The sequence below is a fragment of the Sinohyriopsis cumingii genome, chromosome 3 (assembly GCF_028554795.1).
Source record: "Sinohyriopsis cumingii isolate HCF-2022 chromosome 3, ASM2855479v2, whole genome shotgun sequence".
NCBI lineage: Eukaryota > Metazoa > Mollusca > Bivalvia > Unionida > Unionidae > Sinohyriopsis > Sinohyriopsis cumingii.
In genome coordinates, this window is record NC_142963.1 from 54869158 (window position 1) to 54886875 (window position 17718).

Below are 17718 nucleotides of genomic sequence, written 5' to 3' on the forward strand. Positions count from 1 at the left end.
ATACTTTATAAAGATTAAACTGTTTCTACTATATATAGGTCAACAACAGACAAGTGTATAACAAGATACTTGGTACATGCACTCTCTTTGGCCCAAATGGTCAGCTGGTCTTCCATGTGGAATAGGGAATAAAGAGGAAACTACAGGATGACAACATGACACATAAAATTACAGGATCCTGGGTGCCATCATATTTCCATGGTATCACTGAGACCCCAGCTTAACTACATCGGGCATGGTATTTAAAGAACTGGGGTCAAAGATAGCTTATCCCTATACCCATCTTACCAATGATGTGAGGTTTTCCAATGTAATCTTCAATTTTATCAATGACATCATCCTAAAATTTTTAACCAATCCAAAGTATGAATGACATCATACTAAATATTAACCAATCAGATGCTCTATGGTTCCCATGGAGTGCTATAATGAGGGAATATTACATGTATAATGTACTCCATTATAAGGCCATCTCACTAAATGACAGTATACTTATGACATTATGGCTCCTATGAAAAGTTTTATAATGAGGGAGAACCGAGTTCAATTTTAAATTTTATAACAGGCATCTCTCTTTCTCTCTCTCTCTCTCTCTCTCTCTCTCTCTCTCTCTTTTTTCAGTACAAGCACACTTTAACTTTTCTGCTACCTACAACAAAGTGTTTTTTGAATGCCAGAATCCCTTGTGTTGAAAAAGATGGATTAAAAAAACTGTATTATAAAAAAATATTATTTAGGATTTCGACTAGAAATATAATAAGCTCACTAGCATTCCTCCTTTGTAACTTAATCCATTCAAAGGCCAATTAATACAGCAAAGACTGGATTTTGACAATCAAAATATGTTCTTGCCTGAGGTTTTTTATTTCATTCTTGATTTTATCTGATCAATCCATCATTTTGACATACTTTTTTATGCAGAGTAAAATATCCAATTCCACTTGAAGATCTTTTTTCTTATCAATAAAGACAGTGATGAACAGAACTGAATGATACCTCACAGTAAAGCTGCAGTACACATCCAGAAAGAGATATGCTTTAAGAAAAGCAATTGACAACAGTGGGTTTTGATCAAAACTAATTTAACAAGTGCGATGAAAATGACAATGATTAATCATACCCATTCATGGCAGTGGAAGACATATATCATTTCAGTGCTGGACAGCATGTATTAGTCATGCCCATTTAGAAGCATGGATTGTGAACAACAATAACACAGAAGGAAGATTGTTTATCTATTCTTACCTGCATCTGCTGAGCCAAATTTGAGGGCAGTTAAGGGAATGATGATCAAAGATGTAGTCAATATATTTAATTATAAATGATAGAATGCAAACAAGTTTTCTGTTTCAAGATTTTGTACAAACAAAAATGCAAGAACTGAAATAAAAGCAAAATTCCGGCATATGATGTTTGTCAAGGTGGCAGTTCAAAGATGGATCTCTTACAAATGATAATGGAATGAAGAGTCATCAAGTCTGACAAAGTGAAGTTAAGGAGAGAAATTGCCTGATGTGGTGAACTTCAAGCTCTTAGGCAGTCTGTATATATTCCCACCTCATTTACAGATCAAAGCTGAATTTTACATACCATATACAGCCGCTTGTAAGTCGAGTCAAACTGCAAACACCAAAAGATTCTGATCTGCATAGCATAATGAGCCTGCAGATCAGGGTCTATATTGTTTGTTCTACTGATTACTAACAAACTGCACACACCCAGATATGCTGGTGCATTATGCGATGACAGAGCTGGGTCTGTGCAGTTTGCAGCTGGAACCAACTTAAAAGCAAGTATATATTGTATAATTACAATCAAGAAATATCAACTTAACTCTTAAAAGCAAAAGTACTTTACATGGTACATTATATGTCTGGATTGTGGTAAATATTATTATTATACTTCTCTTTCTATAAAACCTTTTGTAACTGGTTAAACCTTTTGAATCGGAAATCAATTTGTGTCTTCCTCTCCTAAATGTATTCCATCTCAGTGACCTTCACCTCTGATCTATTAACCCCAAAATGGATCAGTGTTTGTTTTGTCTTGAATGCAAGCCATCCACAAAGTTTGGTCATGGTTTGTTAGGACTAGTTATTTTGTGGAAACTGTTTACATTCTTGGAATCCCTCTGACCTTGACATCTGACCATTCAATATAAACATTAATAGGTTTTCCTTGTGTCAAATGCAAGCCATCTATAAAGTAAATGGTAAATGATAAACAACTTGTGTAGTTTTGTGGGAATCATTTATCTTTCTTTTATTTCCAGTGAACGTAACCTCTGACCTTTTGATCCCAAACTGAACAGAAGTCTTCTAGTCTTAATTGCAAGCCACCCACAAAATTTGGCAAAACAAGTGATAAGTAATTCAAGAGATCGTATAGAAACTATTTCTCTTCTTGAAGGTCACTGTGACCTTATTTCATATGGACTTTATTTATAAAGTTTTGCCAAGGTATTTGCATTGCAAGTTGAGCTACTGTATGGAAACAATTGTCCATCCTTCAATCTCTTTGACACCGATTCTGCACCGCTCTGGCGGCCTAGTGGTTAGAGCATCTGCCTCGGATGCAGGAGGTTGTGGGCTCGATCCCTGGCCGGGTTATACCAAAGACTTACAAAAAACATACTAACAGCTGCCTCACTTGGCACTCAGCATTAAAAGGTTAGTGTTAGGACTGGTCGGCCTGGTGTCAGGATAATGTGACTGGGTGGGACATGATGCTACATGTCTGCGGCATGATGCCCCAGTGCTAGATATCACTATAAACTGTCACACTGCAGACATCGTAGCAATATGACTGAAAATTTTTTTAAGTTACGTTAAAAATCTAGATCACACACCCACACACTGATACTGCAATCATGATTTAAACCTTATTAAAACTTATTAAGGGTCAGTCTTAACAACTACAATAAAGTGGCGCATTTCATGCAATCAAAGCCATTACGCTATCTTGATCTTGTTTATTATGCATGTACATTCTCTGTGTGTGTGTGTGTATGTGTGTGTTTGTGTGTGTGTGATATGGATTTTTAATGTAGCTTTAACAATTTTTCAGTCATATCACTATGGCATCTGCAGTGTGGCAGTTTACAGTGATGTCTAACAATGGGGCATCATGCCACAGACATGTAACATTATGTCCCACCCAGTCACATTATCTAAAACCAGGCCGACCAGTACTAACACTAACCTCTTAATGCCAAGTGCTAAGTAAGGCAGCTGTTATTTTTATGTCTTTGGTATGACTCAGCCAGAGACCAAACCCACGACCTCCTGCATCTGAGGCAGATGCTCTAACCACTAGGCCACCAGAGCGGTCATGTACATTTTGATTTTGGGCAGCATGTTGAGAGTAGATCTGGAATTGAAAAATGCAAGTGAAAATCGTCATGCTAGATTCTAACCTTTGGAGTAGTTATGTACTTTCATACAAGTCAGAACATATTGCAAGCATGACAGACCCTGATATGCCATTGCATAATGCACTAGCAGATCAGGGTCTTTGTTGTTTGTTCTACTGTTTAGTCCCACAAAATTGTATATCTCTAGATTTGCCTGTGCATTACGTGACAGCAGATCTGGGTTTATGCAGATTTTGAAGTTGGATTGGGCTTGTATGTATAGTTGGTACCATTATTACAGATTCAATGCAACAACATACAGTAGAGCTCTGAAATCTCAGAAGTACTTCAGACCAATGCTTCTGGTCTATTCGTTGCTGTATACAATTTCTAATGGTGCAAAGATTGTTTGGTTTGGTGTTTCATGGAACAGCAACACAAATAGGTTATTTAGTGCCGAGGCACTTGGAGTAAGGTACACTGTCCAAGGACATGCCTTGGTAGCCAACCCTGGGCTGATATGACAGTAGGATTCAAACCAGCACCATTCCAGTTGAGAGTCCAGCACACTAACCAGTCACAATGGTTACTGCCTCCAGTTAGTCACTTCTTATGACATGCAGTAGATTCTTTTCTTTTTGTTGCTTTTTAATCCCACTTTTAACACATTCTTAACATGCCAAGGAAATGGAATCTATATGCCTTTCCCATGGACACAACAAGGCAGTCTAATATACCAGGTATATTCTATCCTCAAGCCTGCTGCAATAGGGCTGGAGGGAAGACAAATCTTTACACAATGAGTGATCAAGACAACGAATAACGACGTGATCAATGCTTTACAAGATTTACAGTAATACAACATTCCCTCAAATACTACAGTTCTACCATTTTCAGCTTTTAACGGGGGGGGGGGGGGGGGGGTTCTGTCTGAAAGTCAATGATGAAAATCATTATCAAACCTTTTTTGTATCTAGCCAACAAAATATTTTCCAGGGGATGTAGATAACAGGCCAACTTTTATTTGCCTTAAGTATTTAGTATGTCTTTTGCCTGACAAGTTTATTTCAGTCTGATGACTGAATTTATAAATATGACAATATTCATGCATCAAGTCTTTGCAGTTTATTGTCCTTAAAAGTACATTGTACTCTTTTATATTTCCAACTTCATTTTTATGGTTCTTAAACCTGGCATTTATTTATATTTACACATAAAAACCATGTTGTGTCTTCATGAGACAAATGCATGAAAAATCATTGAATATAGCACTAACTTTACTAAAAGAATATTCCATGGCATTTTGACATGCTATGGTCAATAATGTATTGGATGTGCTATTAAAATGAAAAAGCACAAACACAAAACTTACCATATTTTTTTTTCTTCTTATTTATTACATATATTATTTAAAATTTTGATGTAGATTTTATATTCAGATTTATTCCAATTGGCAGATGGTGTTCTGATTGTATGAAATAGCAGACTGCTTTTTCACCAGTCTAGGAAATTTCATAATTGGAATTCTGTGTATTGCCAGTTTTGCAAATATTGAAGTTAATTTTTCAATCATAAAATTGTGAAATCACCCTGGTTGGTGCTATGCTTTGTTGGTAAGCAGGCCTACCAATGAAATTTGCATGCATAGCACCAATTTACATTCACAGTCAAGACACAAGGCATGTTTCAACCAACAGATGGTGCCAGAGTGCCCAACATGTATATAATGCCACATATGCCTTACTTAAAAGTTCTACTTGTAATTTTTTTTAATGAAGTGGATTGAAATCTATAAGGCTATTAAATCACACCAACAAATTTATTCATTTCTTTCCTCATTTAACACAAAATAACAGCTTTACCTTAAAAGTGGAAAAAGACCTGAAGGTCAAAAAGTGAATTCCTTTGTAACGAGTGTAAACGCTAAAACCAGGCATTGCTCATTAACACTGTATCTCATATAAAATCAAAGTATTTTTAACTGACTCTTTGCCCTGCTTTCATTAGTGGTCATTTTAGTGGACACTAAAAATGTCATGAAAAATGTTATGATGATTTAAATCGGTATATGATGTACAGTGGCAGCCAAATATGCAATATTCGGCCCAAATGCCCATTAACCTGCCAGTATACCTATAAATCACGTGATGATGCTCACGCTATGGTATTACTGGGCTGATCTGCAGTACATTATAGTTCAACACTTGTTCAAATTTAACATGTAGCAATATGTTATTCATATATGAATAACATGTATCAGTATGTTATTTAGATATGAATAACATGTATCAATATTTATATATGAATAACATGTATCAGTATGTTATTTAGATATGAATAACATGTAGCAACATTTATATATGAATAACATGTATCAATATTTTTATATGAATAACATGTATCAATATTTATATATGAATAACATGTATCAATATTTTTATCTGAATAACATGTAGCAATATGTTATTTAGATATGAATAACATGTATCAATCTTATTTAGATATGAATAACATGTAGCAATATTTATATATGAATAACATGTAGCAATGTTATTTAGATATGAATAACATGTAGCAATATTTATATATGAATAACATGTATCAATATTTATATATGAATAACATGTATCAATATTTTTATCTGAATAACATGTAGCAATATGTTATTTAGATATGAATAACATGTATCAATCTTATTTAGATATGAATAACATGTAGCAATATTTATATATGAATAACATGTAGCAATGTTATTTAGATATGAATAACATGTAGCAATATTTATATATGAATAACATGAAGCAATATTTATACATGAATAACATGTAGTAATATGTTATTTATATAGAAGCAACAACATGTAGCAATGACCTGAACCTTTGGTTTAAAACGTTGTGAAGCCATTATTGTCTTGTTCCACTTACCATGACCTTACTTTGACCTTTAGACCCAAACATTTAAGTTTCTTTATTACATTTTTTTTATTACACAAAGTGCGAAGCATTCACCGAATTCACTGTGCAAACCCTTTATTCCCCCCAAAATGACCATAACCTTCACCTTTTTTACCCTAAAATCACAAGGCCTCTTCAATATCTACATGAAAGATTTCCACATACTTTGGTCATGGTATGTTGTTTAGAACTAAATATATTATGCAAAGTTCAGTCATGGTGACAGTCATCTTTCGACCCTAAAGTCAATAATAGGCTTCTTTCTCAAAGAGCTTTGGTGAATAGGTACAATAGAGTTCCTACACAAATATCATTTCTCACTACCACCACCACCACCAATTCTTGGTGATAAATTTCAGATTTTTTTGTGACTAAATTTTGTAATGTTTAGACAAGACCAGAAAGTTGGATCTGTACACAAGAAATAATGATAATATTGATCAACATCACAGTAAAGATAACTACATAATCAACATTTTGTCAATATGGCTTCCCCCCAACTCTGCTTTCAGCCACCTGATCCACCTACTTCACCACTATAGACTAAGAAGCATGTAAAGGGAATTTTCCATTACTTTAAATGATAATCCCAACCCCAACCCCCCATATTTTCCATGATTGTGGGAACCTTGTACAAGGTCAAGAACTGAAATGTTTGTGCAAAAACCATTTTTCATTTTCAGCCATGATAATGTTGACCTTTGACCTTTCTACTTTACTCCCATTACAAACCATCAACAAACATTAGTTCATGTCTGTGATGAAGAACTAAAATTACCATAGAATTTTTTTCCCTATCAGTCACAGTGATCATGACCTTTGATCTTGTGACCCCAAAACTGGTATACTTCCTTCCCTCAAGTATTTATGAAGTTTTGTTTTGTGATGGTAGATGGAGGGGAACTACAGTTATTGTGCAGGAACAAAACTGGAACAAACAGATGCTTTGGTTTAACACATCAAGACATATATTATTTCAGCATTAAAGGTAATTGGATTTGAGTGTCTTGCTCATGAACATGCTACAGTAGCAAACCCAGGCTGATCCGATGGCGTTGGATTTAAACTTGCACCCATTCAATGATATGTCCAGCATGCTAACCATTTAGCCACTGTGGCTCTGGCCTCCATCAGTTGCCTATTACATCATGCTTATGTCAAACATATAAAAACGATTAAATGAAGAAAGAACAAGTTAAATATTTAATACTTCAACATCATAAGCACCTGAAACTGTCCAGTGACAAAAATACAATAACTTGAAAGTTTAAACCTTTTTTGATCAGGATTCTGATGTTAGATGACATCACCTTTGTACAGCATGGACGATTGCAGAAAATTATGTTTTTGTTAACTGATGTAATTATCATATCAACTGTACACTATCTGATTAAAATGAATGAGTAGGAACATGTGTGCGGATGTGTATACCAACACATGGGAGTTCCAAATGCCTATATTTACTGACACATAAACAGAAAGGGTCAAGCAATGTCTCCCAGTCTGATCCCTGGAGCCTCAATCTTAGCATGAAAATGTGAGTGTGCTGATAGGTACATCCTGGGTCAGAGGGAACACTTAATCTTTGTTTAAGTAGAGGGATGTATGATGACATGACTGAAATGTTAAACTGAACTTTTATAAACTGTAAGGGAAACTTCCCAATGATACAATGTTTGAATGATGACATATGATGTAAATGAATCTAACAAAGCAGTAAAAATGTCCTTCAAAACCATATACTGCCAATCTATGAGCTGTTCTTCACCCTTTTTATTTTGGTTGTAATGTATCATATCTACATATCAAAGATAAATTGTGTCAAAGTAAACAGCTAATTAAAGTAAACGTATCAATTAAGCTGCAAGAAAAACGTGCAAAGGCTCATAATGGAACCCTAAGAGACACTTTCAACTCTTCCTTTAACGTCTTTTCTTTATTTTGAAAATTCAATAACCTTTTTATGCTGACTTGAAAGCTGTATTCTCTCAACCAATACCTTTGAATCAGCAAAAGTCAAGAAAAAACAGAGCTTTTCCTGTGCAAAAGAAATAAATTAATGAACAGACAGATAACTGTGCTTTTTTTCTTCCATCTCTGCCAGAACATCTACTGTAAGCCATTTAGAGACCTGACTCAGATTCTACATGGTTTCTACATTTTCTGACATGGATCTGGTAGGCAGTGATCACACAGTCTTTTTGGTAAACAGAGGAATAATATATCTCTCATATATTGATCATAATCAGCTTATATTACTTTTCCAGGATTAAGGAGACATGGTTTTTTTTGCTTGATTCATCAACTATCTATATCTTACACTGCTGCATTTAACTCCTTGGAGAATTCTCTCAACACACTTGTTAACAAAGTTCATGGCAGGTTCTTGTCAATTACCTCATACTAATTAGATTCTCCCTGAAATGGACACACTTTTTACCACACTGACTGAAATTGTCATCCTTCATGAATTTTCTAATCAAGTTAAGCTTCCCAGTAAATTCTATGGGGACCTCATATTTCTATGTCATACTGAACTTCTACCATATATACTTACTTATAAGTTGAGTTCAATGGTAAACAACATTGACCCTAATCTGCCATCACATGCACTGGCAGATCAGGATCTATATTGTTTGTTCTACAAATTACTCTTAAAAAACTACATAGACCAAAATCTGACAGCGCATTATATGACAGCAGATCTGGGTCTGTGCAGTTTGCAGTTATATTTGACTTGTAAGCTGATATATATGGTAGCTTTGCTTGATGATATTTGGAATTATTACTCCTTTGAAACTGATGCTAATCTCATGTCACAGATATGGGTCAGTAATCAAATGCAATGGGGGAAAAAGATGAAACAAGATTATTTTAATTTGCCCATCTGAATGTATGTGAAACAAATGTACGACAATTAAAAAAAATGGATTTTTTTTCAATGTATGAAGGTTACCGGCACTACATCTCTGGGTCTTGTGATCCATATTTAACCACAGCCTGATCCAACAAATGACTCCATGAATTTTGTTTGCAATGTACTTTTCTAAATTTATATACACACATGATATGGCATATCCATGGCTTATATTAATATGGCATATCCATGGCTTATATTCATATGGCATAGCCATGGATTATATTCATATGGCATAGCCATGGCTTATATTCAAATGGCATAGCCATGGATTATATTCATATGCCATAGCCATGGATTATATTCATATGGTATATCCATGGATTATATTCATGTGGCATATCCATGGATTATGTTCATGTGCCACAGTCATGGATTATATTAAAATGGCATATCCACAGATTATATTCAAATGAAGTTGAAACTTAGAGAAGGGTTGGATCAGTGAGGGAATAGACATGTTGGATATCCCATCCTACAGAGAGAGAGAAAGAGAGCACTTCCCTCTTGTTGTATCCTTATTATTTATTTAATACATGATGACTAATAACGAAGTCATATATGTGCTGTCAGTTCCAATTATAAAAGTTGACAGCTACAGATTTTCTGAAGCATACATGTTGAAGCATCTATATATGCAATCATCATTTCTCATGAAAGATCCAGCTCCAAAGTGGGTCAGTAACAATCAATTAACCATTGTAGTACAAAACGGGTTCTGTTCTGAATTAGTTTCAACTGCTTCTGACATTCATGGCAGAATAATTGGAAAATTGAATTCAGAACTTGGTTGCATGGATTCAACATCTTCAACTGTTTAACTGTCATCTTTTAGTTTAAAAAAGTCACAACCTACTCTTTTACCACTAAATACGTGAGCTATGTTGACTGCTTATAGTGTAGAATAAATCTTACCATGTTAGAAAATATCAACTATAATGATGAATACACTTGAGAATTAATGTAATTATTTGTTTTATTTAAGAAACACTATATGAAGGGATATAGTGAATATGTGATTATATAACAACTGCATCAAGACCATAGAATTTCTAATCATACAACATTGTATAAGGGTGACCAAGTCTAACCATACAACATGGTACAAGTGTGACCAAGTCTAATCATACAATACTGTATAAGGGTGACCAAGTCTAATCATACAACATTGTATAAGGGTGACCAAGTCTAATCATACAACATGGTATAAGTGTGACCAAGTCTAACCATACAACACTGTATAAGGGTGACCAAGTCTAATCATATATGGTATAAGTGTGACCAAGTCTAACCATACAACATGGTACATGTGTGACCAAGTCTAACCATACAACACTGTACAAGGGTGACCAAGTACAACATTGTATAAGGGTGACCAAGTCTAACCGTACAACATGGTTTAAGTGTGACCAAGTCTAATCATACAACATTGTATAAGGGTGACCAAGTCTAATCATACAACATTGTATAAGGGTGACCAAGTCTAATCATACAACATGGTATAAGTGTGACCAAGTCTAACCATACAACACTGTATAAGGGTGACCAAGTCTAATCATATATGGTATAAGTGTGACCAAGTCTAACCATACAACATGGTACATGTGTGACCAAGTTTAACCATACAACACTGTATAAGGGTGACCAAGTCTAATAATACAACATTGTATAAGGGTGACCAAGTCTAATCATACAACACTGTATAAGTGTGACCAAGTCTAATCATACAACATGGTATAAGGGTGACCAAGTCTAATAATACAACATTGTATAAGGGTGACCAAGTCTAATACAACATTGTATAAGGGTGACCAAGTCTAATCATACAACACTGTATAAGTGTGACCAAGTCTAACCATACAACATGGTACATGTGTGACCAAGTTTAACCATACAACACTGTATAAGGGTGACCAAGTCTAATAATACAACATTGTATAAGACCAAGTCTAATCATACAAAACTGTATAAGTGTGACCAAGTCTAATCATACAACATGGTATAAGGGTGACCAAGTCTAATCATACAACATTGTATAAGGGTGACCAAGTCTAATATAACATTGTATAAGGGTGACCAAGTCTAATCATACAACACTGTATAAGTGTGACCAAGTCTAATCATACAACATGGTATAAGGGTGACCAAGTCTAATGATACAACATTGTATAAGGGTGACCAAGTCTAACCATACAACATGGTATAAGGGTGACCAAGTCTAACCATACAACATGGTATAAGTGTGAACAAGTCTAACCATTCAACATGGTATAAGGGTGAGGAAGTCTAATCATACAACATTGTATAAAGGTGACCAAGTCTAAATCATACAACATGGTGTAAGTGGGACCAAGTCTAATCATACAACATTGTATAAGGGTGACCAAGTCTAATCATACAACATGGTATAAGTGTGACCAAGTCTAATCATACAAAATGGTATAAGGGTGACCAAGTCTAATGATACAATATAGTATAAGGGTGACCAAGTCTAACCATACACCATTGTACAATTGTGACTAAGTCAAGTTTGTGAATAAACCTGATTGAAAGTCGTAACTGCAGATACTGGTGCCAAAAGACGATAGCTGCTGAATTTGAAACTCTTAAAGTCTTGTAAACAAAAATGTATTTGATTCTTATGAATATCTTTAAGTCTGGTAAAAATAGAATCAATTCATATATGAAAATATTCAAGTCCGGTAAAAATGGGATCAATTCATATATGAAAATATTCAAGTCCGGTAAAAATGGAATCAATTCATATGTGAAAGTCTTCAAGTCCGGTAAAAATGGAATCAATTCATATATGAAAATATTCAAGTCCAGTAAAAATGGAATCAATTTATATATGAAAATATTCAAGTCCGGTAAAAATGGAATAAATTCATATATGAAAATCTTCAAGTCCAGTAAAAATGGAAAAGTCAGGTAACAATGGAAACAATTCATATAAGAAAATATTTAGGTCTTGTAAAACTGGATTTGTTTCATAACATGGACTTCAAAGCAGAAGAAATGAAAGAATGCTTAAGTGATGATATGATAAAGTGAGTGAACATTTTCCATAAAATTGTTGGCATGAATGCCTCCAATGCTTTGAGATAAAAGAACATATCCTTGATAGAAAAAATGGCAACACTAAAACAAGATGTAATAATAATAATAATAATAATAATAATAACAGTAATAATAATAATAATAATAATAATAATAAAATATAATAAGAATAAAAATAATAATAATTTTAAACACATTATACAATTTATTTCACTAAAACCAGACATAAATAATACTGTAAAGCAATATAATAATAAAGTATGAATAATTTGTAAACTTACATTGACAATCTTGTCACACTGACCAGAGTATTGTATTTACCTGGACATATTGCAGTGCATGTGGTCTTTTGAGCATCATCTCCAACGCAGGGCTGGCCACCATTCAGAGTGGCAGGGTTTGTGCATGTTCGCTGTCGACGCTGAAAGCCCTTCCCACAATCTGCTGAGCATGATGTCCACTGACTCCATGTTGACCATCCACCATTCACTGAAATTGATGTGTAACCTTAAATTCATAAACCATTTTTCATAAAGAAATAAGATCAAAAGAATAACACACCTGATGGTTCCAGTGATGAGGTTTTTCAATATTTTGTTTTGTTTCGCGAGTAAATCTTATAATTTTCCATCTGTCTGTCTTAACTGTTTATCAATTGATACATATGAATTTGCATTAAAAAACAACACATGTAGGAAGACAACCAATTATTTATTCAGCCCACTCAACTGATATATACACGGACATGTAGATATATATTAATGCACAGACATGTAGATATATATTAATGTGGTAATTTAATTTCCTGCTAATTAAAATTCAGTGCTTGACCCACTGAAGTTTAGATTAAGCAAATAAAAAATGGGCCAGAGCCTCTGGAAAACCATGAGATTTTCCTTGCAAAACCACCCCCACCCCCAAGATAAAATTACCATAAATCAGCAAATATAATATGCAGGTTATCCAAGTCATTCCCTACCTCACACCCTGCCACCAGAATATACATGATGCATGTTATACAATTTGATTTCTACCCATATTACCATGTTGTAGTAATATTTTAAAAGGCACATTTCCTATTTTAAACAATGCACCACTTTAGAAATAGGAAACGAGTCTATTATACAGTTATGTATTACATTTCAGCTAACATTTTCAAAGTTTAAAGATGGTTTATGCCTGTAACAAGAAGTACACAAGATGAACCTAAGAGATATCATGAACATGTATGTGTTTCTAACAGATAATGGAATTTAGTATTTTAATACTGAACACATTAAAATGAACAGTAATTACTGTTATTTTTCATATAATACAATTGTTATACTCTCCTTAAGAGGGCCTCAAGGGAGAATAGTCGTTGACTAAACAAGTCACCCTCTGTAAATAAAGTATTGCTGTTGTTATAAATAAAATTCAATTTAATAACTTGCTAATTTAAGCTGCAGTCAGCAGACTAGAAAAGTAATTTTAATACACATTACTATAGTCACAACTAGCAGCTTCCTTCTCAGCGTCTGAATTTTCCGAACCATCACAATTTTTATTATACTTGCTGTCTTGAATCCTATCCGTAACCCCAACTGGGCATGACGGTAGAGGCCTGTGATGCCATGTCTGATTTGCTGTCGTAGTCAAATTCAGAGATAGAGCTACAGAATCCATAGGCAATAGTGGTGTTAGTCTTGCCCAAGCTGCCGAAATCCATTTGCAAATTTCAATGTTAGCAGCACAGTGCAGCCGACCGGCCAGAGTGAAGATGTACTTCCCATTTGTCATCCAACTGCCCAACTTGTGGATGAAGCACCTGAATGGATGGTCAACAGCTACATCAAGCAGTTGCAACTTTTTGGTCAGTCCACCTGGAATTACGACATGTGCCCCATGTTTCTTTCTGGACAGCCATGGCCTCAAAAACTAACAGAGATTTGGGTTTTAAAAAAAAACTGTCTTTTTTATAATGTACAAAAGCAGCTGTTTGTCCATTTCTTCATCACCTCAGTGTTCATTCAGCCCTTTTAGTTAGAAACCAAAGTAATGCTGGCTAATAACTTTTCTCAAGGTATTGTCACTCTCTTAAAAATTATCAGTGGTTCTAATTTCTCACCACCTGCCGTGCATGCCAATACAACTGTAAAACATGTGCATTCGTGACCGGTGGTTGCGACACCAATTGTCTTCACTTGAGATGCAGCAAGACCTAGCTGCAGGCACATCAAAGACCAGTAGAGAGTAAAAAGACAACAATATTATGTTAATTGACTACACTGTTTTATTGTACATTCTGAAGGTGTGTAGTTCATGCCACCTGGCGATTATTTACCAAATCGGGTAGGTGACTATTTTATTTAACTGAATTACTGGTACTGTATTTAACAAAGAGAGCATGTGGAGTCATTGTGGAATGTCTGAGATGGCTCATGGTGAGGAAACTAATGAATTGACCCGTTGGACAGTTTAGGTTTTAAACAGTAAACAGAAAGGACGATTCACCATATCCAAGTATTTATATTATGTTGAAGATGAACAGAAGCCAGTACAGATTTTAATATACAGATTTTAATTGTTTATTATTCTTTACAAATACCTGCAGGTTATATACATCCGCATGTAATCTATTTTTTACTCAAATAGAAAATATGTGTGTATTGCATGTGTATTATACTTGGACACGTGTTATATACACTAATTTATGGTAATGATTTTGCCCACAGTATCTGTTAAACAAACTACCATATTTACTCCCTTATCCCAACTGCAGACATTGATCTGTTGTAGCACAATGCACCTACACATCAGGGTCCATGCTGTTTTTTCCATTGACAACTCTCAAAAAGTTGCAAAAATCCAGATCTGCCAATGCATTATGTGATGGCAGATCTTGGTCTGTGTAGTTTGCAGCCTGACTACTTTTAAGCAAGTATATATGGAACACTATTCCCAGGACCAACTAGCAGTCTGATTTCTGGATTGATTTTTTTTTCTCCCTTTGATATATCAAACTGTTAAATCTCTGACAACAACTGTCATTCTTAGGTGCAATGTGTAAAAATATAATTTACCTTGGGCTAATATGGGTTTTCATTTTTAAGTACTTTTTCCTCCATTAGGTGAATCACACTATCCATTTGCAACTTAAATTCTAAATAAAAACATATTCCTTTTTTCTTTCATTCAATTGAGAATACTATATGGAAATATTTGTATTTTAGAATCATTTGAAAAGTGATAATATTTTTATAGTAAATTGCCAGCCAAAGCCCGGAGGTAGCTGTTCTTGCTGGCTGCGAGAAAAGTATTCTCTATTTAATGAAAGAAAAAAAATGGAATATGTTTTTGGCTATGCGGAAGTCAGAAATATTATGTGATGTCATCAATCACTGTACTGTTCTGAATGTGAGAGTTGTATAAAATCACATCTAAATATAAAGATGATCACGGTATGAACATGTTATTATACAATGTTGATTTAAAACTAAATTATCTAGAAAAGGGAAGTCCAAAAGGAATGGGATATTAATTAACACTTTTGAAATATTGCTTTATTTTCATTTGCAACGAGATGCATTTTATTGGGAAATGCCAAGGAAAGCAGTCACTTAGGGAAAGAAAAAGAAGAAAGTATATTCATCTGATTGAACAAAGCAATACTCAGATTGACGGATGTGCCAAATTGCAACAATGTTCCTTTGTCACATGGTGTATGTCAGTATACTGTATGCACAACGATGTCACAGACTGCAATCTCTCTGCACTGTGTAGGCTTCGTCTATGCTATTGGTTTTCTGTCCCCTTAATGAGTCAAATCCGAGTGAGGCGTGTGTGGAAGTTTTTGTTATTTATAAATTAAACAGCACACAATGTCGGCCAAAATTAAACCAATTCTCAGCCATTGTTACAAATGAAAGTTTGTGTAAGTTTATGTTCACTGATATGCATATGAAGGAGTAAATACTTTTTCATGCAGTTCTGCTGCAGTTTTTATGTCAATAATTTGTCCTTCCCAACTCACCACCCCCACCACCCCAAATTTATGAAAAAGTAGATGAGAAATTATGTAAATACATTGTAATACTTTCTCTCTTTCTTATGGAATTAATTTGGCCTGGCCTAGAATTGGCATATCCTGGATTTCATCAACATCATATTCTGGATGCAAAGTTGCATCTTGAAGCCATCAGTCAGGCCTGAATTTTAGCATCTTAAAGATTTAATGAAAGTTTAGAACCCCGTGATCTGATTGGCTAAATTTTGATTTGAAACTGACCAATCAAATGTCTTAAGTCAAGATTAACCCTAAGACAAGGTGGTGCAATTGGGCCTGGTCTTTAAAATATTTAAAAATTAGGACCCATGGTGCCAATCACAGGAAAAATACTGTAAGAGAGTCACAGAAAATGCATCCTCAACCAAATCTTTAAACATCCAGTTATCTTGATATAACAGAGGATAAACTATCCATTACTTTACCTTCATTCAATTATCTATCAGAGCTTCTTAATTCACCTCCATTATTGGCATTTGGTAGACTGCTCCTCTAACATTTGCAATAATAGGAATCTATCTATCAATATTTATCTGGAACCTGTCTGCCCAGGCAATTCTGGAAGCCTTTTTGCTCCCATCCAATAACTGCAATCCCACTGAACTCTGTATTGCTGGAATTAAACCTGATGATTTTCCACTTTATTTGATTTAATTACAGATGATGTTACACTCTGTCAGCTAATTTCCTGTGGGACTTGGGATAGCTGCAGAGAAAGTAAACAGTATGTCTGCTATCTATTCTGTCTTACATCCATTCATTCCCTAGTGTTTGAAGTAAACTTAAAACTTAGCCATTCTCATCAGGGCATAATTCTTCTGTTGAAAATTTCCAATAATGTGTGTGTTTGTGTGTGTGTGTGTGGCAAATCAGCACAATCCTGGTTATTGTGTGCTAATTAAAGTTGCAGAGTACAAATTATAATTATTTGTATTTAAAAATGTCATTCTTTAACCAAAGATTATTTACAATAAGGACTTAAGAAGGTGGACTGGAACAAGATAGCCAAATTATTAGCCATATAATTTATTAAAAGGAAAACATTTTAAAAACTTTTTTTAAAAATGATTTCAATCCTCCTCAGATGGTCTCCAAATGTGTAATGTACAGATGTTTGCTCCCATCACTATGTCTCTCTATGTCAAACTAGGAAAGCAGTTACAAATATCATGCAAAACTGCACAATTACATAAACTTTTACGAATACGTAATTAATACATGATGCAACTTGCATAAGTAAAATATATGGAGATAACTTCATTATGAAGAAAATGAGGATTCTACTATTATAGTATTGTATAATCCTCCTGTGACTTTTAGAGTACTGTATAATCCTCCTGTGACATTTAGAGTACTGTATAATCCTCCTGTGACTCTTAGAGTACTGTAT

At 34.5% G+C, this 17718-nt stretch overlaps 1 protein-coding gene across 3 annotated transcripts in view; it reads right to left on the reverse strand.

Moving 5' to 3' along the window:
* Positions 1-17718, reverse strand: part of LOC149802885 (netrin receptor UNC5C-like) — a 265894-nt gene that overhangs the window by 61464 nt on the left and 186712 nt on the right. For all 3 annotated transcript variants that reach the window (XM_089952355.1, XM_089952353.1, XM_089952354.1), the window contains exon 5: positions 12605-12772. In XM_089952355.1, coding sequence (XP_089808481.1) covers positions 12605-12772 — 168 coding nt within the window. The remainder of the gene's footprint in view (positions 1-12604; positions 12773-17718) is intronic.